This window comes from Haematobia irritans, chromosome 2, assembly GCF_050003625.1.
Source record: "Haematobia irritans isolate KBUSLIRL chromosome 2, ASM5000362v1, whole genome shotgun sequence".
Lineage (NCBI taxonomy): Eukaryota > Metazoa > Arthropoda > Insecta > Diptera > Muscidae > Haematobia > Haematobia irritans.
Genome location: NC_134398.1, coordinates 40,680,646 through 40,705,641, shown reverse-complemented (window position 1 = coordinate 40,705,641; position 24,996 = coordinate 40,680,646). Strand labels below are relative to the sequence as shown.

General features: G+C 33.7%; 1 protein-coding gene across 1 annotated transcript in view; it reads right to left on the bottom strand.

Annotated features, from left to right (window-relative positions):
- The window catches only part of LOC142224027 (uncharacterized), a 28,001-nt gene extending 4,298 nt beyond the window's left edge, over positions 1 to 23,703 (bottom strand). The window contains exons 1-12 of the mRNA XM_075293836.1: positions 23,597 to 23,703; positions 23,421 to 23,536; positions 23,335 to 23,355; positions 15,849 to 15,923; positions 14,687 to 14,761; positions 14,523 to 14,597; positions 10,573 to 10,647; positions 10,402 to 10,488; positions 10,126 to 10,179; positions 7,733 to 7,801; positions 294 to 356; positions 167 to 235 (exon numbers count right to left, since the gene is read on the bottom strand). Of these exons, the coding sequence (XP_075149951.1) occupies positions 167 to 235; positions 294 to 356; positions 7,733 to 7,801; positions 10,126 to 10,179; positions 10,402 to 10,488; positions 10,573 to 10,647; positions 14,523 to 14,597; positions 14,687 to 14,761; positions 15,849 to 15,923; positions 23,335 to 23,355; positions 23,421 to 23,536; positions 23,597 to 23,680 (863 nt within the window). The 5' untranslated portion in view covers positions 23,681 to 23,703. The remainder of the gene's footprint in view (positions 1 to 166; positions 236 to 293; positions 357 to 7,732; positions 7,802 to 10,125; positions 10,180 to 10,401; positions 10,489 to 10,572; positions 10,648 to 14,522; positions 14,598 to 14,686; positions 14,762 to 15,848; positions 15,924 to 23,334; positions 23,356 to 23,420; positions 23,537 to 23,596) is intronic.
- Between the last annotated feature and the right edge of the window lie 1,293 nt (positions 23,704 to 24,996).

The following is a 24,996-nucleotide window of genomic DNA, read 5'->3' as shown; positions in this document are numbered from 1 at the left end:
TTTACAAAATTTTCTATAGAAATAAAATGTCGACAGAATTTTCTATAGAAATAAAATTTTGATAAAATTTTCTTTAGAAATTAAAATTTGCAAAGCTTTTTGGTAAAATTTTCTCGAAATTTTGGTAGGTGGAGGTTAAGTGGAATCAATTGATGTTCTTGCTTACCTCAATGTTTCATTGCTTCGTATTTCAGATTCCCATAAAACTTGAAGCCATCGTTTTATCTCGTCCAATCTTAAATAATATAAAATTTATGGACTATAATATTGTATAGAATTTGAAGATTTCATACCTCTTTTTCGCTGCCATCTCTTTTGACCATTTGTTATCAAGCAAAGTCTTTGTCTTTTCCAATCTACGCCAAAAACAAAATATAGAAAGGTTTAAATATCTGACAATCTGGGTTATTGTATCGTACTTTTTGGACAACCCTATATTCAAACAAGTATATACAGTAGTAAGTTCGGCCGGGCCGAAATTTAAATACCCACCACCATGAATCAAATATAATAGTTTCCTTTGATAATTTCAGGGGGGGTTTGATGACAGATATTTTCCCAAGCATATCAGTTCAACCTATGAAGACTAGATCAGATTCTGAATTTATAAGAACCATTTTTTGTTGGAGTTTTAGATGAATCATAAACATCTTTTGTAAGTCTGCAAGAAAATTATGAAGTAACGCCTTGATTTAAAATCTAAAATCTGTAGAATTTCATCCCAATTATTTAAATGATTACGAGAAGTAAAATCTGGAAATTTTGCATTCAGTTTTTACGATCAGTGCGCCTTCTATACCCTCAATAAGTGGAATTGGTCTATATGGAGGCCTTACCAAATGGACCGATAAAACTAAATCATATACACTTTGTTATGGGTCTAAGATGCCAGTATATTTTCAATTTGTGGCAAATCGGATAAAATCTACAATTTCTAGAAACCCTAGGTGTTAAATCGGGAGTTCGGTGTAATGGGGGCTAAACCAAAACATGGAAGGATACACAACGCATTCAGCACATCTAATTGTAGTTCTACAATCTAGACCCCAAATCGGAGGGCCGGTTTATAAGGGGAGTATATTAAAAACTGTACCGATACACAATATATTCGGCACACTTTTTATGGTCCTGGAATACCTCTAGATTTCAGGCAAATTGTATAAAAACTACGGATTCTAGAAGCCCAAGAAGTAAAATCGGGAGATCGGTCTATATGGGGGCTATATGGAAAGATGGACCGATAATCAACATTTTCGGCACATCTCTTTATTTTCCTAGAATACCTCCAGATTTCCAATTTCAGGCAAATTGGGTAAAAACTACGGATTCTAGAAGCCCAAGAAGTAAAATCGGGAGATCGGTCTATATGTGGGATATACATGGGCTATATGTGGGCTATGTGAAAACATGGACCGGTACTCATCATTTTCGACACACCTCTTTATGGTCCTAGAATACCTCTAGATTTCCGATTTGAGGCAAATTGGGTAAAAATTACGGATCCTAGAAGACCAAGAAGTAAAATCGGTCTATATGGTGGCTATATTAAAACATGGACCGGTACTCACCATATTCGGCACACCTATTTACGGTCCAAGAATACCTCTAGATTTCCAATTTCAGGCAAATTAGATCAAAACTACGGATTATAGAAGCCCAAGAAGTAAAATCGGGAGATCTGTCTATATAGGGGCTATATCAATACGTACCATTTTCGGCACACCTCTTTATGGTCCTAGAATACCCCTAGATTTCCGATTTGAGGCAAATTGGGTAAAAATTACGGATTCTAGAAGACCAAGAAGTAAAATCGGGAGACCGGTCTATATGGTGGCTATATCAAAACATGGACCGGTACTCACCCTGCTCCACTTTATAAATCTAAATTTTCGATGCCATATCACATCCGTCAAAGGTGTTGGGGGCTATATATAAAGGTTTATCCCAAATACATACATTTAAATATCACTCGATCTGGACAGAATTTGATAGACTTCTACAAAATCTATAGACTCAAAATGTAAGTCGGCTAATGCACTAGGGTGGAACACATTGTTATTAAAAAACAAGGAAAATTTTGGTATTTTGACCATTTTTGTCGAAATCAGAAAAACATATATATGGGAGCTATATCTAAATCTGAACCGATTTCAATCAAATTTGGCATACATGACTATATTACCAATTGTACTCCTTGTGCAAATTTCAAGCTAATCGGGATAAAACTCTGGCTTCTGGGTCAATATAAGTGCATATCGGGCGAAAGATATATATGGGAGCTATATCTCATTCTGAATCGATTTCAACCAAATTTGGCACGCATAGCTACAATGCTAAATCTACTCCCTGTGCAAAATTTCAACCAAATTGGGCCAAAACTCTGACTTTTAGCATCATAATAGTCCATATCGGGCGAAAGATATATATGGGAGCTATATTTAAATCTGAACCGATTTCAATCAAATTTTGCACACTTGACTATACTACTAAGTTTACACCTAGTGCAAAATTTCAACCAAATTCGGCCAAAAATCTGGCTTCTGGGGCCATATAAGTCCATATCGGCCGAAAGATATATATTGGAGCTATATCTAAATCTGAACCGATTTCAATCAAATTTTGCACACTTGGCTATACGATAAGTGTTATTTTTATGTTAGCCTGATATCAATGCAGGCTGGTTCAATGTCCAAATCATTTAAACTAGAAGTTATTACAATATTTATTCGAGCTTATTGGACAGGAAGATTAAGGGAATTGACATCATTAAGTTACTGAAAAGAAAATGCCAGATACCCATCTCGCAAGCCTGACTATACATATATGTTTCAGTGTTGGCCACTACACATTTCCATAGTCTTTAGCGAGATCTGGCCGGGTGAGATGATTCAATTTGGTTCTTTTATGTTAATTTCTTATGAAATTTACATACGAGAATTATTTTTCCCAAATTTAACCATTTTTCACCCGCATTGTGCATCATCTTTTCGTATAACTTTACAATCCCTTAATCTTATTTTTAGATTTCGATTTGTTACTACACTAATGTACCAACAAATCGAAATCTATTTTTAAAGACATTGCTGAATTCACCTGATTGGCGAACGATCACACAATGTCTCGTTTCTAGTGTTATGTTTGAGCAAAATTTCAAGCAAATCGGTACAAAACTCTGGCTGCTGGGTCCATATTAGTGCATATTGGGCGAAAGATATATATGGGAGCTATATCTAAATCTGAACAGATTTCTTCCAAAATCAATAGGGTTCTATTCTGACCCAAATTAGGAGCATGTGCCAAATTTGAAGGCGATTGGACTTAAATTGCGACCTAGACTTTGATCACAAAAATGTGTTCACAGACAGACGGACGGACAGACGGACATGGTTATATCGACTCAGGGACCCACCCTGAGCATTATTGCCAAAGACACCATGTGTCTATCTCGTCGCCTTCTGGGTGTTACAAACATATGCACTAACTTATAATACCCTGTTCCACAGTGTGGCGCAGGGTATAAATATGGGAAACATTTAATTCTGAAGCATTTTTAAGGACACTTCGTAAAAGTTTATTTATGATTTATCGCTCGATATATATGTATTAGACGTTTAAGAAAATTAGAGTCATTTTTACAACTTTTCGACTAAGCAGTGGCGATTTTACAAGGAAAATGTTGGAATTTTCACCATTTTTATCGAAATCAGAAAAACATATATATGGGAGCTACATCTAAACCTGAACCGATTTCAACCAAATTTACGCACGCATAGCTACAATGCTAATTCTACTCCCTGTGCAAAATTTCAACTATATTAAACTAAATTAAATAAAAAATTGACCACTGTGGTCATATGAGTGTAAATCGGGCGAACGATATATATGGGAGCTATATGTAAGTCTGAACCGATTTCAATAAAATTTGGCACACTTGACTACACTACTAATTGTACTCTTAGTGCAAAATTTCAACCAAATTGGGGTAAAACTCTGTCTTCTGGAACCGTATTAGTCCATATCGGGCGAAAGATATATATGGGAGCCATATCTAAATCTGAACCGATTTCAATAAAATTTGACACACTTGACTATAACATAGTACTAATTGTTCTTCTTGTGCAAAATTTTAAGCAAATTAGGGTAAAACTCTGGCTTCTGGGGCCATATAAGTCCATATCGGGCGATATATATATATATATATATATATATATATATATATATATATATATATATATATATATATATATATATATATATATATATATATATATATATATATATATATATATATATATATATATATATATATATATATATATATATATATATATCGCCCGATATGGACTTATATGGCCCCAGAAGCCAGAGTTTTACCCTAATTTGCTTAAAATTTTGCACAAGAAGAACAATTAGTACTATGTTATAGTCAAGTGTGTCAAATTTTATTGAAATCGGTTCAGATTTAGATATGGCTCCCATATATATCTTTCGCCCGATATGGACTAATACGGTTCCAGAAGACAGAGTTTTACCCCAATTTGGTTGAAATTTTGCACTAAGAGTACAATTAGTAGTGTAGTCAAGTGTGCCAAATTTTATTGAAATCGGTTCAGACTTACATATAGCTCCCATATATATCGTTCGCCCGATTTACACTCATATGACCACAGTGGTCAATTTTTTATTTAATTTAGTTTAATATAGTTGAAATTTTGCACAGGGAGTAGAATTAGCATTGTAGCTATGCGTGCGTAAATTTGGTTGAAATCGGTTCAGGTTTAGATGTAGCTCCCATATATATGTTTTTCTGATTTCGATAAAAATGGTGAAAATTCCAACATTTTCCTTGTAAAATCGCCACTGCTTAGTCGAAAAGTTGTAAAAATGACTCTAATTTTCTTAAACGTCTAATACATATATATCGAGCGATAAATCATAAATAAACTTTTACGAAGTGTCCTTAAAAATGCTTCAGAATTAAATGTTTCCCATATTTATACCCTGCGCCACACTGTGGAACAGGGTATTATAAGTTAGTGCATATGTTTGTAACACCCAGAAGGCGACGAGATAGACACATGGTGTCTTTGGCAATAATGCTCAGGGTGGGTCCCTGAGTCGATATAACCATGTCCGTCTGTCCGTCCGTCTGTCTGTGAACACATTTTTGTGATCAAAGTCTAGGTCGCAATTTAAGTCCAATCGCCTTCAAATTTGGCACATGCTCCTAATTTGGGTCAGAATAGAACCCTATTGATTTTGGAAGAAATCTGTTCAGATTTAGATATAGCTCCCATATATATCTTTCGCCCAATATGCACTAATATGGACCCAGCAGCCAGAGTTTTGTACCGATTTGCTTGAAATTTTGCTCAAACATAACACTAGAAACGAGACATTGTGTGATCGTTCGCCAATCAGGTGAATTCAGCAATGTCTTTAAAAATAGATTTCGATTTGTTGGTACATTAGTGTAGTAACAAATCGAAATCTAAAAATAAGATTAAGGGATTGTAAAGTTATACGAAAAGATGATGCACAATGCGGGTGAAAAATGGTTAAATTTGGGAAAAATAATTCTCGTATGTAAATTTCATAAGAAATTAACATAAAAGAACCAAATTGAATCATCTCACCCGGCCAGATCTCGCTAAAGACTATGGAAATGTGTAGTGGCCAACACTGAAACATATATGTATAGTCAGGCTTGCGAGATGGGTATCTGGCATTTTCTTTTCAGTAACTTAATGATGTCAATTCCCTTAATCTTCCTGTCCAATAAGCTCGAATAAATATTGTAATAACTTCTAGTTTAAATGATTTGGACATTGAACCAGCCTGCATTGATATCAGGCTAACATAAAAATAACACTTATCGTATAGCCAAGTGTGCAAAATTTGATTGAAATCGGTTCAGATTTAGATATAGCTCCAATATATATCTTTCGGCCGATATGGACTTATATGGCCCCAGAAGCCAGATTTTTGGCCGAATTTGGTTGAAATTTTGCACTAGGTGTAAACTTAGTAGTATAGTCAAGTGTGCAAAATTTGATTGAAATCGGTTCAGATTTAAATATAGCTCCCATATATATCTTTCGCCCGATATGGACTATTATGATGCTAAAAGTCAGAGTTTTGGCCCAATTTGGTTGAAATTTTGCACAGGGAGTAGATTTAGCATTGTAGCTATGCGTGCCAAATTTGGTTGAAATCGATTCAGAATGAGATATAGCTCCCATATACATCTTTCGCCCGATATGCACTTATATTGACCCAGAAGCCAGAGTTTTATCCCGATTAGCCATATAAGTCCATATCGGGCGATATATATATATATATATATATATATATATATATATATATATATATATATATATATATATATATATATATATATATATATATATATATATATATATATATATATATATATATATATATATATATATATATATATATATATATATATATATATATATATATATATATATATATATATATATATATATATATATATATATATATATATATATATATATATATATATATATATATATATATATATATATATATATATATATATATATATATATATATATATATATATATATATATATATATATATATATATATATATATATATATATATATATATATATATATATATATATATATATATATATATATATATATATATATATATATATATATATATATATATATATATATATATATATATATATATATATATATATATATATATATATATATATATATATATATATATATATATATATATATATATATATATATATGGGAGCTATATCTAAATCTGAACCGATTTCTTCCAAAATCAACAGGGTTCTATTCCGAGCCAAAACACATACTTGTGCCGATTGCGACCTAGACTTTGATTACAAAAACGTGTTCACGGACAGACGGACATGGCTATATCGACTCAGGAGCCCACCCTGAGCATTTTTGCCAAAGACACCCTGTGTCTATCTCGTCTCCTTCTGGGTGTTGCAAACATATGCACTAATTTATAATACCCTGTTCCACAGGGTATAACTACGGATTCTAGAAGCCCAAGAAGTAAAATCGGGAGATGGGTTTATATGGGGGCTATATCAAAACATGGTCCAGCACACCAATGTGTGTTCTTAAAATACCTCTAGATTTTCAATTTCAGGCAAATCGGATAGAAAATACACTTTATAGACGCCCAAGAAGCAAAATCGGGAAGTTGATCCATATGGAGGCTATACCAAAACATGGACCGATAGGCACCATTTCGGTACACTTTTTGATGGTCCTAAAATACCTCTAGATTTCCAATTTTAGGCAAATTGGATAAAAACTACGGTTTTTATAAGCCCAAGACCCTAAATCGGGAGGTCGGTTTATATGGGGACTATATCAAAACTTGGACCGATATAGCCCATCTTCAAACTTGACCTGCCTGCAAACAAAAGACGAATCTGCGCAAATTTCAGGACGATAGCGCCATTATTGAAGGCTGTAGCGTGATTACAACAGACAGACGGACATGCTTATATCGTCTTACAATTTCTCCCTGATCAAGAATATATATATATACTTTATATAGTCGGAAATCGATATTTCGATGTGTTACAAACGGAATGACAAACTTATTATACCCCCGTCACCATTCTATGGTGGTGGGTATAAAAATTATTATTTGCAATATTTCTACGACATTTCATACTTATCTGGTGCGTTCACAGGCATCCTCGTATCCCAAAGGATTTTTAGTCTTCGCTTCATTTCCCAAAAGCTGCAAATGAGAATGAAATATTTTAATCCAGAGTTTAATAGTTGTGTTCCTTTAATTTAGACATAGTAAAATTGATAAATGAGAGAAATGTTAATAATTCTTGAGTTGTATTTTTTTTCAGAAATTTTGATGATATTTTTTTTTGTTGTTGTTTTTTATTTCAGCTTAAAACCATACATTGACTAAACTACAAGAGTAGCTTAACCAACAGAGGAAAAGAATGTTTGTCAAATTTATTTGGGCAAAGCCCTATAGACTGCAAGATGGTTGGATGGACGCACGTTTCGGAATTACCACATTCCTCATCAGCATCCTCTACTTGCAGCAAAACTATCAACCAATTATCAGAATAAATTCAGGCAGTTTATTAAACCCAACAAAAACCACACTTGAACCCTCCGAAAAAAGGTTTTACATTGATAGCCGGCTTATGCCGAAATAAATTCGAAACAAACATATCTCTTTTCCTATGCCACTGTCAAATCATCGATTTGAATTCACATGGCTGGGTTTATTTTGAGCGTGCCTCCTCTTCTTTTTCCATTTGTTTTGTTTTGTTATTGTTGGTTTTGTTCTTTAAGCATTGTTGTTGTTTTTTATTTCAGCTTAAAACCATACATTGACTAAACTACAAGAGTAGCTTAACCAACAGAGGAAAAGAATGTTTGTCAAATTTATTTGGGCAAAGCCCTATAGACTGCAAGATGGTTGGATGGACGCACGTTTCGGAATTACCACATTCCTCATCAGCATCCTCTACTTGCAGCAAAACTATCAACCAATTATCAGAATAAATTCAGGCAGTTTATTAAACCCAACAAAAACCACACTTGAACCCTCCGAAAAAAGGTTTTACATTGATAGCCGGCTTATGCCGAAATAAATTCGAAACAAACATATCTCTTTTCCTATGCCACTGTCAAATCATCGATTTGAATTCACATGGCTGGGTTTATTTTGAGCGTGCCTCCTCTTCTTTTTCCATTTGTTTTGTTTTGTTATTGTTGGTTTTGTTCTTTAAGCATTGTTGTTGTTTTTTATTTCAGCTTAAAACCATACATTGACTAAACTACAAGAGTAGCTTAACCAACAGAGGAAAAGAATGTTTGTCAAATTTATTTGGGCAAAGCCCTATAGACTGCAAGATGGTTGGATGGACGCACGTTTCGGAATTACCACATTCCTCATCAGCATCCTCTACTTGCAGCAAAACTATCAACCAATTATCAGAATAAATTCAGGCAGTTTATTAAACCCAACAAAAACCACACTTGAACCCTCCGAAAAAAGGTTTTACATTGATAGCCGGCTTATGCCGAAATAAATTCGAAACAAACATATCTCTTTTCCTATGCCACTGTCAAATCATCGATTTGAATTCACATGGCTGGGTTTATTTTGAGCGTGCCTCCTCTTCTTTTTCCATTTGTTTTGTTTTGTTATTGTTGGTTTTGTTCTTTAAGCATTGTTGTTGTTTTTTATTTCAGCTTAAAACCATACATTGACTAAACTACAAGAGTAGCTTAACCAACAGAGGAAAAGAATGTTTGTCAAATTTATTTGGGCAAAGCCCTATAGACTGCAAGATGGTTGGATGGACGCACGTTTCGGAATTACCACATTCCTCATCAGCATCCTCTACTTGCAGCAAAACTATCAACCAATTATCAGAATAAATTCAGGCAGTTTATTAAACCCAACAAAAACCACACTTGAACCCTCCGAAAAAAGGTTTTACATTGATAGCCGGCTTATGCCGAAATAAATTCGAAACAAACATATCTCTTTTCCTATGCCACTGTCAAATCATCGATTTGAATTCACATGGCTGGGTTTATTTTGAGCGTGCCTCCTCTTCTTTTTCCATTTGTTTTGTTTTGTTATTGTTGGTTTTGTTCTTTAAGCATTGTTGTTGTTTTTTATTTCAGCTTAAAACCATACATTGACTAAACTACAAGAGTAGCTTAACCAACAGAGGAAAAGAATGTTTGTCAAATTTATTTGGGCAAAGCCCTATAGACTGCAAGATGGTTGGATGGACGCACGTTTCGGAATTACCACATTCCTCATCAGCATCCTCTACTTGCAGCAAAACTATCAACCAATTATCAGAATAAATTCAGGCAGTTTATTAAACCCAACAAAAACCACACTTGAACCCTCCGAAAAAAGGTTTTACATTGATAGCCGGCTTATGCCGAAATAAATTCGAAACAAACATATCTCTTTTCCTATGCCACTGTCAAATCATCGATTTTTTTTTAATGTCAAATATTGTCAATTGAATGAATTTTGAATGATAATTAATGTTTGAATTAACTCACTCTCTTCTTCCAGCTATACTAGTCCCATCTTCTTTATCTTCTGGTATATTTTGGCTAAAATAGATATCAACAATAGATAAAGTTATAGTATATACGATTCATTATATTATGTATTTATTTCTAAAAGAACAAAGCAATTTTTTTTTGATTTTTACAAAATATAAACAAAAATCAAAATTTCCTTTTTTGAGAACTACGAAAACTAGAGATATGACCAACTAATATGATATGGCATTTATTTTAAGAAATCCATTTATTTCCTTTTAATTTACATACCTATTGAAGTTGGATATAGGCCCTTCAGGATTCATGTACATAAATTCTTCTTGAATTTCATAGAATTGTTTCATGCTTTCTGAATGTCTGTTTATAATAAAAAATTTTAAATTAATTACAAATAATATTATTATTCAATATTTATAAGAAACAATTATAATTCATAATTACTTTTTGTTAACAATTTGACCAAGATCACGTACACCAACAATTAATTTGGATATATCATTAGTATGAGCGGCTTGCCTGTAAAATATTATATGAAGAAAAAAACACTATTATCTGCATAAACTGCGAAAAAAGTTGTGATAATTTTCTTTTTGGATCCGAAAGTGGTGCATAATTGGCGCAGATGCAATGAATTTAACATGGGCTTGTCATAGGACGGATGTCCACCACAGTCGTTGCACTGAAGTTGCATCCCCTTTTTAAGGTGTGATCCGAATTCAGTATTTTGGATGTTAATTACAAAATTTTTGTGATATTTTGTTAAATAAATTATTTTTATGATTTTTAATGCATTTTATTTCTATAGAAAAATTTTTCACAATGTCTTTTCTATAGAAAAAATTTTCAAAAGTTTATTTCTAGAGAATATTTTGTCAAAATTTTATTTCCATAGACAATTTTGTTAAACTTTTATTTACATAAAAGATTTTGTCAAAATATTATTTCTATAGAAAATTTTGTCAAAACTTTAATTTTATTTAAAATTTTACATAATTATTAAAAACAAGTAAGGAAAGTCTAAAGTCGGGCGGGGCCGACTATATTATACCCTGCACCACTTTGTAAATTAACATTTTTGATACAATATCAAATCCGTCAAATGATTTGGGTGCTATATATAAAGTTTTTTTGTCCCAAATATGTTACATACATTTAAATCTTACTCCATCTGAACAAAATTTATAATCTATAGACTTAAAATTTAAGTCGGCTAATGCCCTGGGAAGGTACACTATGTTAGTAAAAAACAAGTAAGGAAAGTCTAAAGTCGGGCGGGGCCGACTATATTATACCCTGCTCCACTTTGTAGATCTAAATTTTCGATACCATATCACATCCGTCAAATGTGTTGGGGGCTATATATAAAGACTTGTCCCAAATACATACATTTAAATATCACTCGATCTGGAAGAATTTGATAGACTTCTACAAAATCTATAGACTCAAAATTTAAGTCGGCTAATGCACTAGGGTGGAACACAATGTTAGTAAAAAAAATATGGCAAACGTTTAAATCTGAAGCAATTTTAAGGAAACTTCGCAAAAGTTTATTTATGATTTATCGCTCGATATATATGTACTAGAAGTTTAGGAAAATTAGAGTCATTTTTACACCTTTTCGACTAAGCAGTGGCGATTTAACAAGGAAAATGTTGGTATTTTGACCATTTTTGTCGAAATCAGAAAAACATATATATGGGAGCTATATCTAAATCTGAACCGATTTCAATCAAATTTGGCACACATGACTATATTACTAATTGTACTCCTAGTGCAAAATTTCAACCAAATTGGGCCAAAAATCTGGCTTCTGGGGCCATATAAGTCCATATCGGGCGAAAATATATCTGGCAGCTATATCTAAATCTGAACCGATTTCAATCAAATTCGGCACACATGACTATACTACCAATTGTACTCCTTGTGCAAAATTTCAAGCTAATCGGGATAAAACTCTGGCTTCTAGAACCATATAAGTGCATATCGGGCGAAAGATATATATGGGAGTTATATCTAAATCTGAATCGATTTCAACCAAATTTGGCACGCATATCTACAATGCTAAATCTACTCCCTGTGCAAAAATTCAACAAAATTCGGCCAAAAATTTGGCTTCTGGGGCCATATAAGTCCATATCGGGCGAAAGATATATATGGGAGCTATATCTAAATCTGAACCGATTTCAACCAAATTTGGCACGCATAGCTACAATGCTAATTCTACTCCCTGTGCATAATTTCAACCAAATTGGGGTAAAACTCTGGCTTCTGGGACCGTATTAGTCCATATCGGGGGGCTATATATAAAGGTTTGTCCCAAATACATACATTTAAATATCACTCGATTTGGACAGTGGCGATTTTACAAGGAAAATGTTGGCATTTTGACCATTTTTGTCGAAATCAGAAAAACATATATATGGGAGCTATATCTAAATCTGAACCGATTTCAATCAAATTTGGCACACATGACTATATTACTAATTGTACTCCTAGTGCAAAATTTCAACCAAATTGGGCCAAAACTATGGCTTCTGGGGCCATATAAGTCCATATCGGGCGAAAAATATGTTTGGAAGCTATATCTAAATCTGAACCGGTTTCAATCAAATTTGGCACACATGACTACATTACCAATTGTACTCCTTGTGCAAAATTTCAAGCTAATCGGGATAAAACTCTGTAGCTTTGGCACGCATAGCTACAATGCTAAATCTACTCCCTGTGCAAAATTTCAACCAAATTGGGCCAAAACTCTGGCTTTTAGGACCATATTAGTCCATATCGGGCGAAAGATATATATGGGAGCTATATCTAAATCTGAACCGATTTCAATCAAATTGTGCACACTTGACTATACTACTAATTTTACTCCTAGTGCAAAATTTCAACCAAATTCGGCCAAAAATCTGGCTTCTGGGGCCATATAAGTCCATATCGGGCGAAAGATATATATGGGAGCTATATCTAAATCTGAACCGATTTCAATCAAATTTTGCACACTTGACTATACGACTAAGTGTTATGTTTGTACAAAATTTCAAGCAAATCGGTATAAAACTCTGGCTGCTGGGTCTATATTAGTGCATATCAGGCGAAAGATATATATATGGGAGCTATATCTAAATCTGAACCGATTTCTTCCAAAATCAATAGGGTTCAATTCTGACCCAAATTAGGAGCATGTGCCAAATTTGAAGTCGATTGGACTTAAATTGCGACCTAGACTTTGATCACAAAAATGTGTTCACAGACAGACGGACGGACGGACGGACAGACGGACATGGTTATATCGACTCAGGGACCCACCCTGAGCATTATTGCCAAAGACACCATGTGTCTATCTCGTCTCCTTCTGGGTGTTACAAACATATGCACTAACTTATAATAACCTGTTCCACAGTGTGGCGCAGGGTATAAATATGGGAAACATTTTAATCTGAACCAATTTTGAGGCAACTTCGCAAAAATGTATTTATGATTTATCGGTCGATAGATATGTATTAGAAATAAAGGAAAATTTGAGTCACTTTTACAAGTTTTCGACTTAGCAGTGGCGATTTTATAAGGAAAATGGGGGTATTTTGGTCATTTGTGCCCAAATCGGAAAAGCATATATATGGAAGCTATATCCAAATCTGAACCGATTTCAATAAAATCTGACACACTTGACTATAATACTAATTGTTCTTCTTGTGCAAAATTTTAAGTAAATTAGGGTAAAACTCTGGCTTCTGGGACCATATAAGTCCATATCGGGCGAAAGATATATATGGGAGCTATATGTAAATCTGCACCGATTTTTTCCAAAATCAATAAGGTTCTATTCTGAGGCAAAACACATACTTGTGCCAAATTTGAAGGCGATTGGACTTAAACTGCGACCTAGACTTTGATCACAAAAATGTGCTAACAGACAGACGGACGGACAGACGGACATGGCTAGATCGACTCAGGGACCCACCCTGAGCATTATTGCCAAAGACACCATGTGTCTATCTCGTCTCCTTCTGCGTGTTTCAAACATATGCACTAACTTATAATACCCTGTTTCACAGTGTGGCGCAGGATATAAAAACATATACTGACAACACGTACCAAATTTGTTTTAAATAAGAAAATAGATTTTTTTCCATTTAAATGGAACTCCAAGACATGACTTCAAAAAATTCAAAGGATGCGAAAACCAAGTATTTCTGTCCTATGACAAGTCCATGTTAAATGTATTGGAGATGATCCAAATTTGCACTACTACACAATTTTTTTTTTTAATTTTTCTTAATTTTTATATTTCAAACAAACAAGCTGATCAACAACAGCTGTGCAAGAAATTTTCATTGCTTTTTCCAAAACAAAACCCTATAATTTAAGGCATTCATTTCACCAATTACCTTTCATTAGTCTCTTGCAAAACTTCTTCAAAATTCAGCATCATATTATAAATATCCTGCTGTTTATCTTCTTTCCTAAGAATATTTCAAATAAAAATAAGAATATTAAAAAAAATCAATAAATATTAAAAAAAAATAATAAATGAAAGTTACAGTGTACTCACTTTTCGGTAAGATTCTTTTTTATTTCATCAATTTTTTCTAGTATTTTGACATTGTGATTCACTTGCTCTCCATGTCTGTATATAGAAGAATAAATAGATCTTGATTAAATACACAAGAAATACCTAAATTTATATGTATTTGTAAAATATCATATTCGAATTCTAGATTAATGTTTTTACCCAATTTATATAAATGACCGATTTCCCTTTCTACACTGAAAAAAAGCATGCCCGGTTCCAAAGATTTTGTCTTTACTTTAAAAATTTTGGTATTGATTCCGAGCCAAAGAAGCGGAGAATACAAGTAAGGATACTTTTAAGACACAATTCTCTTTTAAATTTGGGTTTTGTGTACTTGCTTCTAGGAAGCAAATTTTAATTTTTCGCTTTTTCAGCCTTTTTTCTTCATATGCTATCAAAGTCCTTTAAAAACGAGTTAACGACAACTTTATTTTCCAAATTAAGACTTGACTTCCATTAGAAATTATGCTATGTTTCAAGTAATAAACGTCTTTAAAATGAAGTGTTGAAAAATATGTCCCTATATTTGAACGATTTTTTGCTTTGTAGTCAAGATGCAAAAAGGCAACAATTTGTTCATTAAATTAAATTTAAAGAATTTTTCTGAATTATTAAAGTCAAGTTGACCTTAGCCCAAACATTTTTTCTTTCAAGTTATTATACCCATTTTTAAGTGAAATCACTTAATTATAAGGACAATACGACTTCATTGAAAAGTTTATTGACTTTTGGACAAGGAAAAAAACTTTATGGTAGAGAATTGCGTCTTCCGTGCTAAGCAAAATTTGCGTTCGTATTTTAAAGACATGAAATCTTTGACCTCACGACAATATTTTTTTCAGTGTAATAAAATAAATAAAATTTCTAATAATATATTTTTCTATGTATAGGGTGATTTTTTATCAGCTGCAGGAAACACTAAAAAAAAAATAATACAAATATAGTAAGATCCATATAATTAATTTTTTGAATGATGAGTGCGACTGTGCCTCAAATGGCCCATCCAATTTTGGCATACTCTTTGGAATATTTCGGCCAGTATTTCACGAATAATTGTGCGTCAGCTATTTAAACTAGTGTTGCCAAAAAGACAATACTTACAAAAAGCACCCTTTATTAAACTACATAATATCGAACTTACTTTTTATTCAAATCTTGACGAATTCCTCGAAGACTAATCGCCAATTTGGAAATTTCAGTTTTATGCTCTCCTTGGCTGTAAAACAAATTAAATTAAACCAACTAAAGAAAAATTCAAATTAAATTAAAAATTAATTAATTTAAGGTCACTACAATACCCGGTATATCTAATCTACTAGAAAAGACACCTACACACTGGGAAAAAAGCATGCCCGGTTCCAAAAATTGTGTCTTTATACTAATGATTTCCTTGTGTACTTGAATCTAGGAAAACACTTGTACTTGAATCTTCAAAACAAAACAATAAAAAAAAAAACTTTAAATATTCTTTCTGTAAATATCAGAAGCATATCTTCTATCACAAAATTCAATAAATTCAAAGAGAAAATTTCTAAATTGGTATATTTACCAGATGTAATAGCATGGTTTCATAGTAACGTGGTTCAAGTTTATAAAATTTCTGGCTACAAAGCATTTCATTGTTGTCGATATGACGGTTATGGTGGAACATCGCTTTTTATACGCGATGAACTTAGATATTCCGAAGTCAAATGTGAGAGTGAAGGATTTATTGAATATGTTTCAGTGAAGATAGTTGATTGTGGTCTTCCTCGTGAACCAATAACGATTATATCCTTCTAAATATCACAAAAATGTTCTTACATGGTTTTTTCAGATTTTTTGGATAATTTATTAAATTGCCATGGCAGAACACCCTGTATATTCTTAGGTGACGCGAACATCGATGCTTTCAATGATAATTCTTTTGAAAATATATTCAATCTACTTTTGGCGTATAATTTCAATAATTGTCATAAGTTAATTACTCGTCTTTCATAAGTTAATTACGTGTCTTGATCATGTTTATACCAATATATGCAAACCTTTAAGTATTGCTTCTAAATATAGAATGTACAATTTCGGATCATAATATGTTATTTTTGTCAGTTGATAACGGTGGGCGACTGCAGGATATTGTAAGGGCAAATTATTCGGTTTGTGACTATGCCAAGCTGAAGGTTTGTGTTAGAGGTCTGCATCGAATAACTTTTCACTACATGTATGCAATTCGCTGTCGAATATAGTACATACACTGTCTTTCTCTCAGAGCGCAAGTAGTGAAGTGAAGAGAACACTTGCCTGTCAACTACCACCAAGTACTTATCCGAAACAATATGTGTTCCGAAAAAAAGGAACAATAAAAATGTAAGTACTTGAGAAAAAGTACAACATGGATTCTCTTCACTTCACGTGGTACCACAAGTATTTCTCAGTTATGTGCGAAGCAAAACTTTCCATTATTATTAATCATAGATATGTATGTATATCACATATTTCATATATTTATGTATGTCACACACTTACCTTAACGTTTGCCGTTCTTTATAACAAACCAAAACATATATTATGGAGAGTAACTGTTTTTTTTGTATTTCTGAAACTGCACGTGGTACATGGAGTACTCTATGAAGTTTTGTTCTCGCAACATACTCGACGTGATCACTCTGAGTACACTTCAATAATAGAGAAAGAATAATATGTGATTGTTGGTAGTGAAGACATCAGAGTAGCAACAAGAAGTTACTCGTGGCTTTTGGTGTTCATCAAAATGTGTACCAATAGTTTGCGACTCTCTCAAATAGATGTACTCATGTAGCAAGTACACGTGTACTCTGCATTTACAAATGGAATTGTGCAGACCTCTAGTTTGTGTTCAGAATCAGCTAGGTCAGATGGCGAGTACGGGGAACCCATGAACTTATAGGAGCAATATAATTTATTCCGTAAAATCTGCTGTGGATTCTGCAACTTTTGAAAGGCAAAGGAAAAGAAATTTGCGTCTTGATCTTACACCTTGGGTCAATGGAAACCTATTTAAATTAATTGCGTATAAGCAAAGTTTGTTGCAACAACGTAGGAAATATCCCAGTAGTGAGGACATAAAACAACGATTGAAACGAACTAGCAATGTTATTAGGAGAGCTTATAGAACTTCTATGAACAATTATTATATGGATCAGATATCCTCCACTCAGAATGATACCAGAAAGACTTGGAAATTTTTGAATGGGACTCTCGGGAGAAGTGAGAACAATTCTATTCAAGTGACTGATTTTGACGGTGATTTAATACGGGAAGATTCTGTTAAGGCACAAAGGCTTAATGATTATTTACTAAACTCAGTTCTGGCACTGAAAAACAAGATTGATACACATCCTGCGGACAATTTCAATTCATTGAATACGGTGGAAGAATTTAATTCGCGTATTTTTTTAGATGATACTACTGATTTGGTTGGTGTTTTTAATAGTGCTGTGCGTAGTGGAATATATCCCGATATTTTGAAAATACATAAAGTCATTCCTATAGCGAAGGAGAAGAATGTCACATCTATTGATAATTTTCGTCCTATTTCGGTATTTCCAACAATAAATAACATCTTTGAGAGAATACTCCATCGTCAGCTTACCATGTTCTTTGGGCGGAACAATTGTATTTATGAATATCAATATGGGTTCAGGAAAGGTTATGGTTAGGTTAGGTTAGGTTAAAGTGGCAGCCCGATTAAGATTCAGGCTCACTTAGACTATTCAGTCCATTGTGATACCACATTAACTAAAAGTACCTATTACATATGGGCACTTCTAGTTTTAACCGTTGAACCTTCTCGATTATTTTCTTCTGTTGAACCAACCAGATTGTTCCAAAAACATTAGCAGACTGCTTAAGTTAACGTTTTCCAGGTCCGCTAGTAATCTGAAGCTATATGCCCCTAAAATTTGCTTACGCCTTACACAAAATGCAGGACACTCACACAAGAGGTGTTTTATTAATTCCTTTTCCTCCGCATCATGACAGCTCATACAATAGTCATTATACTTCGCACCAATAGTTTTTGCAAAATCGCCTATCAGGCAGCGACCCGTTATAGCAGATATCAGGAGTGATATCTGGCGTCTCGAGAACACTAGCATATCTAGTGTACGGTTTAAGTTTAAATGGGGCCATATTTGTTTGGTGTCGTTACAGCCCTTGCAATTCTCCCATCGAACATTTGCCATCATAACAACCTTCTCACGCAGCATGAGCTTGCAGGTAGCCAGAGGCATACCAACAGATTCTAGTTCCCCTGGAATATGTAAGGTAGTCCCTAGCCTTGCCAACTCATCCGCTTCGCAGTTCCCCGGTATGTTCCTATGGCCAGGCACCCATATTAGGTGAATATTGAACTGCTCAGTCGATGGCCGTTTTCGAGTTGAGGAACACAGAGTCCAAGGATTTTATTGCAGGTTGACTGTCTGAGTATATATTAATGCCCAAATTTTTTGGAACATTACTTCTCAGCCAATTCGCCACCTCTCTTATTGCTAATATTTCAGCCTGAAAAACACTACAGTGATTAGGTAATCTTTTCGCTATTCGAAGTTCCAGATCATTAGAATATACTCCGAACATCACTTGTCCATCCAATTTGGAGCCATCAGTGTAGAAATCTATATATTCTTTATTCCCCGGGGTCTGTGTGCACCACGCCTCACTGTTGGGGATTAGAGTCTCAAACTTTTTGTCGAAAAGTGGACTCGCCAAAGTGTAATCCACTACGTTAGGCACATCTGGCATTATTTTGAGGACAGAACTGTGACCGTAACCTTTTTCCGACCACAGCGATAGTTCGCGCAACCGCACAGCCGTTGTTGCAGCTGACTGTTTGGCCAAAATGTCTAAGGGCAATAGATGCAGCATGACATTAAGGGAATTTGTTCCTGTCTTGCTGAATGCGCCTGAAATACACAAACACGCCATACGCTGAACTTTATCTAAACAAGTCGGTTTCTGAAGTGCCGGCCACCAGACTACAACACCATATAGCACTGTAGGTCTAACCACTGCCGTGTATAGCCAATGCACAATTTTTGGTTTTAGTCCCCACTTTTTTCCTATTGCCTTTTTGCACGAGTACAAAGCTACAGTTGCCTTTCTCGCCCTTTCTTCAATATTAAGCTTAAAGTTCAGCTTGCTGTCCAAAATAACGCCAAGGTATTTTGCACAATCACCAAAGGGAATTTCAATACCCCCTAAGGAAATAGGCCTAACCGTGGGAGTTTTGCGATCTTTGCAGTACATGACTAATTCTGTCTTTGCAGGATTTACCCCAAGACCATTGTCTGTCGCCCATTTCTCAGTCATCCGGAGGGTCCTCTGAATAATATCTCTGATTGTGGATGGGAATTTTCCCCTGACTGTCAGAGCCACATCATCTGCGTATGCCACCACTTTGATCCTTTCTTTTTCTAGAGTAACCAGAAGGCTATTTATAGCAACATTCCAAAGAAGAGGTGATAGAACTCCTCCTTGGGGAGTGCCTCTGTTCACATACCTTTGTATGTTTGCTTGTCCTAGTGTGGCTGAAATACGTCTCTTCATTAGCAGTTCGTCTAACAGCCTGAGTATACATGGATCAACATTCAGAGTTGTCAGTCCATTTAATATCGAGCTCGGATGGACATTATTGAACGCCCCTTCGATGTCTAGAAACGCCACGATTGTGTACTCTTTGACAGATAGTGAGCTTTCAATAAAGCTGACTAGTTCATGTAGTGCGGTCTCAGTAGACCTGCCCTTCGAGTATGCATGCTGTCGTTTCGAGAACAAACTTGAATCGATGCTAGTTCTAAGATACATATCTATCATCCTCTCCAGAGTCTTAAGTAGGAATGAGGATAAGCTGATTGGTCGGAAATCCTTCACCCTCGAGTGAGAGGCTTTTCCCGCTTTAGGTATGAAAACGACTTTTGTTTCCCTCCACTTTCCTGGGATATATGATAAGTTGATACATCCTTTATATATCACCGACAAACAGGGGATAATTTTGTCAGTTACAGCTTGTAACTCCGCCGTAGTAATTCCATCAGGTCCGGGGGATTTGAATGGTCCAAAGCTATTTAGCGCCCATCTTATTCTAGTTTCCGATACAATTTCCTCGACAGGAAACGACCGCTGAGCAACTGTGGCACCGCCTGTACATGGTTCAAACGTCTGATTTCCAGGAAAATGTGTGTCCAATAGTACCTCCAGCGTCTCCTCACTGGACGTTGTCCAATTGCCCTCCGATGTTTTAATGAAACCTGGAGCGGAGTTGGTGGATGCTAGAACCTTCCGTAGTCTGGAAGCCTCGGACGTATTCTCAATACTGCTGCAGTAATCATTCCAAGAGTTATGCTGAGCCTTTCTCAGTTCTCGCTTGTATCCTCTCAGATTCTTCTTGTAAGCGTCCCAGTCCTCAGGGGCTCTGGTGGACTTTGCCTTGTTAAAGAGCTTCCTGCAGGATTTCCTCATATTACTTAATTCCGTAGACCACCATGGTGGTCGATGTTTCCCCCTTGGCTTTCCTCTAGGGCATGCAGCTTTCAGTGAGATGTTGAAAGCCTTAGTAATCCGCTCCACTGCGTGTTCGATATCTTGCACATTGTTCATATTTGTCTCTGTTATTTCCGGTATCATCATATTGAACGATTCCCTATACCTATTCCAGTCAGCTTTCCTAACATTTGGCGGAAATATGGTCTTGGTGATATGAACATCAAATTTGAAACTGATGTAGCGATGATCTGAGAAGCTGTGTTCACTTAAAACCTGCCATTCAGATATCATTTCATTCAGTTCTTGCGAGGCCAAGGTGATGTCCAAAACCTCTTGCCTGTTTTTAGTGACAAAGGTTGGGGCATCTCCCTTGTTGCAAACTACCAGATTAGTACGCAAAATAAACTCTATTAGCGACTCTCCCCTTTATGGTACCGAAGAAGCAACAATATGGTACCGAAGAAGCAACAATAAATGTCCAAAATTATATATGTAAAGCACTGGATGATGGCTATAGTGGCGTTGCGGGAATCTTCTATGATCTGACAAAAGCATTTGATATGATTGACCATAAGATTCTATTAGATAAGCTTCATTCATATGGCGCGTGTGGCAATGAAAACCGTCTAATTGAGTCATACTTACATAATCGTAGGCAATTTGTTCAGATTAAGGGATATAGGAGTGACATGTATACGGTTCAATATGGAGTGCCACAGGGAAGCGTACTAGGCCCATTATTTTTCGCCTTATATATCAATGATATAAAGAACCTGGATTTATCTGGGAAACTGTTTATGTATGCAGACGATGTATGTATATTTTATCCATATAAACATGAGACAGTGCTGAGACCATATATGGAACGAAATGCAGCATTAATTTTTTAATTCATGCGTATAAACAAACTCTTTATTAATGAGAAAAAGACAAAACTCATAAGATTTAGACCACATACACGTTTTGAATCTACATTTACTATAAATGTAGGGGGGAAGACAATAACAGAAGTAGTATTTGGGATTGTATTTACAATCAAACTTATCGTGGGATTGACACATTCGTAATGTGACGACAAAAATATCGCCGGTTTTAGGTGTGCTTTATAAATTTAAATACAAACTTAATCAAGCCACGAAGCTTTTGATATATAACTCCCTAATTCAGAGTACTTTGAATTATCTTGCAATAATAAAAAAAAAAAAACAAATCTAAATTTATTAGTTTTTTCCGGCTATTTTCTTCGACAACTTAAATTTCCAAATTCAGACTCGAATTCAAATAGAAATTGTTCTATATTTCAAGTAGAAAAGATACAACAAGTCAACAAAGGTTAAGACGATTTCCTTAATTTTGAAGAATTTTTTATAATATTGAAGTCAATTTGAACTTAGCCAAAAAAAAAAATTCTTTCATGTTAGTATACCCATCGTATCGAATATTTATAAGGACATCGACTTTTGGACAAGGGAAAAAACTTTATATCAGAGAAATGTGTCTTCTATGCTAAGCAACATAAGTACTCGTATTTGAAAGACATGAAATCTTTGGTCTCACGACAATGCACTGACTTTCTTTTTTGTTTTACAAACGAAATTTTATCCAAATTATAATCCCTTAGAACCATAGGATTATAACTTGGATAAAATTTTCTATAGAAATAAAATTTTAACAAAATTTTCTATAGAAATAAAATTTTGACCAAATTTTTCTATGGAAATAAAATTTTGACAAAATTTTCTATAGAAATAAAATTTTAACAAAATTTTCTATAGAAATAAAATTTTAGCAAAATTTTCTATACAATTAAAATTTTGATAAAATTTTCCATAGAATTAAAATTTTGACAAAATTTTCTATAGAAGTAAAATTTTGACAAAATTTTTTATAGAAGAAAAATTTGGATAAACTTTCCCTTACAAATAAAATTTAGACAAAATTTTCTATAGAAATAAAATTTAGACAAAATTTTCTTAGACATAAAATTTTGACCAAATTATTCTATGGTAATAAAATTTTGAAAAAAAATTCTATATAAATTAAATTTGGACGAAATTTTCTATATAAATAAAAAAAAGAACTTATCTACTGAGATCTAAAAAATCGTATCTAGCATTTCCACTTACCGTTCATGTAATTCATCCAATCTGCAAAATAGGTAATCCATACTAACTATTTACAAAAATTTACATATTTTCGTATATATTAATACCTTTTAGTAACTTCAGCCAAACCAATACCTAACTTTTCCGTTTCACTTAAAACAGTATTCAATTTTATGAACATATGTTTCCACATAAGTGCTGTATCCTCTATATCACTTGGATCCTGTTGAATTTTAATTTAATAAAAAAAATTCCAAAAAATTTTTAAATAATTATGTATTACCAAATACTCTTTTGTCACGATGGCCGCATTAACTATATCCCTAAGTATCAGTATCCCAAGAAATCGGAATCCAAAGAGGATCATCGCGACTTAATGTCTGAATGAAGACTAATATATAAGCTTCTACAAGCAAGACATATGAGATGTATAATGAACCATGATGAATTAGGGATTTCGAAATGGTCACTTTTTCCCGAGTTAAATGTGAATGGTGAACCTATTTCCGAATAGCATGAATATGATAAAAAGAAACGCTTCATTCAAAATGTGTTCTCTACCAACGTCTCGGATGAACTTACACACACAGAGAAGGAATATGATCACCTCAAACATGTTTTAAGAGCAAAATGTTATTTTTGGGTGGTGACCAAGTAAAACAGAGTGTAAAACAGAGTGTGAAGCTGTGCACAACAGAATACATCCTTGAAACGGTTTTGACGAAGTCAACCGAAATATTGGAAATAAAACTTAAATAAAAACATCAATCCTATGTTTTTTAATCGGCCTATAGCCGAAGTATTGCTTACAAATAAAATAAAAAGGTCAACGATAATCAATCTGAAATAAAATTTTATTCTATAGAAAATGTTGTCAACATTTTATTTCTATAGACAATTTTGTCAGAAAATGTTGTCAACATTTTATTTCTATAGAAAATTTTGTAAAATTTTTATTTCTATAGAAAAATTTTTCACAATTTTATTTCTATAGAAAATTTTGTCAAATTTTTATTTCTATAGAAACTTTTGTCAATATTTTTTTCTATAGAAAATTTTTTTTCAAAATTTTATTTCTATAGAAAATTTTGTCCAAATTTTTATTTCTATAGAAACTTTTGTCAATATTTTTTCTATAGAAAATTTTATTAAAATTTTATTTTTATAGAAATTTTGTCAAAATTTTATTTCTATAGAAAATTTTGTCACAACTTTATTTCTATAGATAATTTTGTTTTATTTCTATAGAAAATGTTGTCAAAATTTTATTTCTATAGAAAATGTTGTAAAAATTTTATTTCTATAGGAAATGTTGTCAACATTTTATTCCTATAGAAAATTTTTTCAAATTTTTATTTCTATAGAAAATTTTGTAAAATTTTAATTTTATTCCTATAGACAATTTTGTCAAAATTTTATTTCTGTAGAAAATTATGTCAAAATTGTATTTCTGTAGAAAATTTTGTCAAAATTTTATTCCTATATAAAATGTTGACAAAATTGGGCTTACTCCTACATGCGATACTGCTGATTCGCACCATGGTCAAATTAGAGGAGACTATATTGCAAAATAAATCGCCACATTTCCAACATTGTTTTGATTTATTTGTAGGCTAAGCTTATAGAACCACTCTCCAGAAGGTTACGTTGCCGATTCAGTCCCAGTTTAACTCTTACTTCACA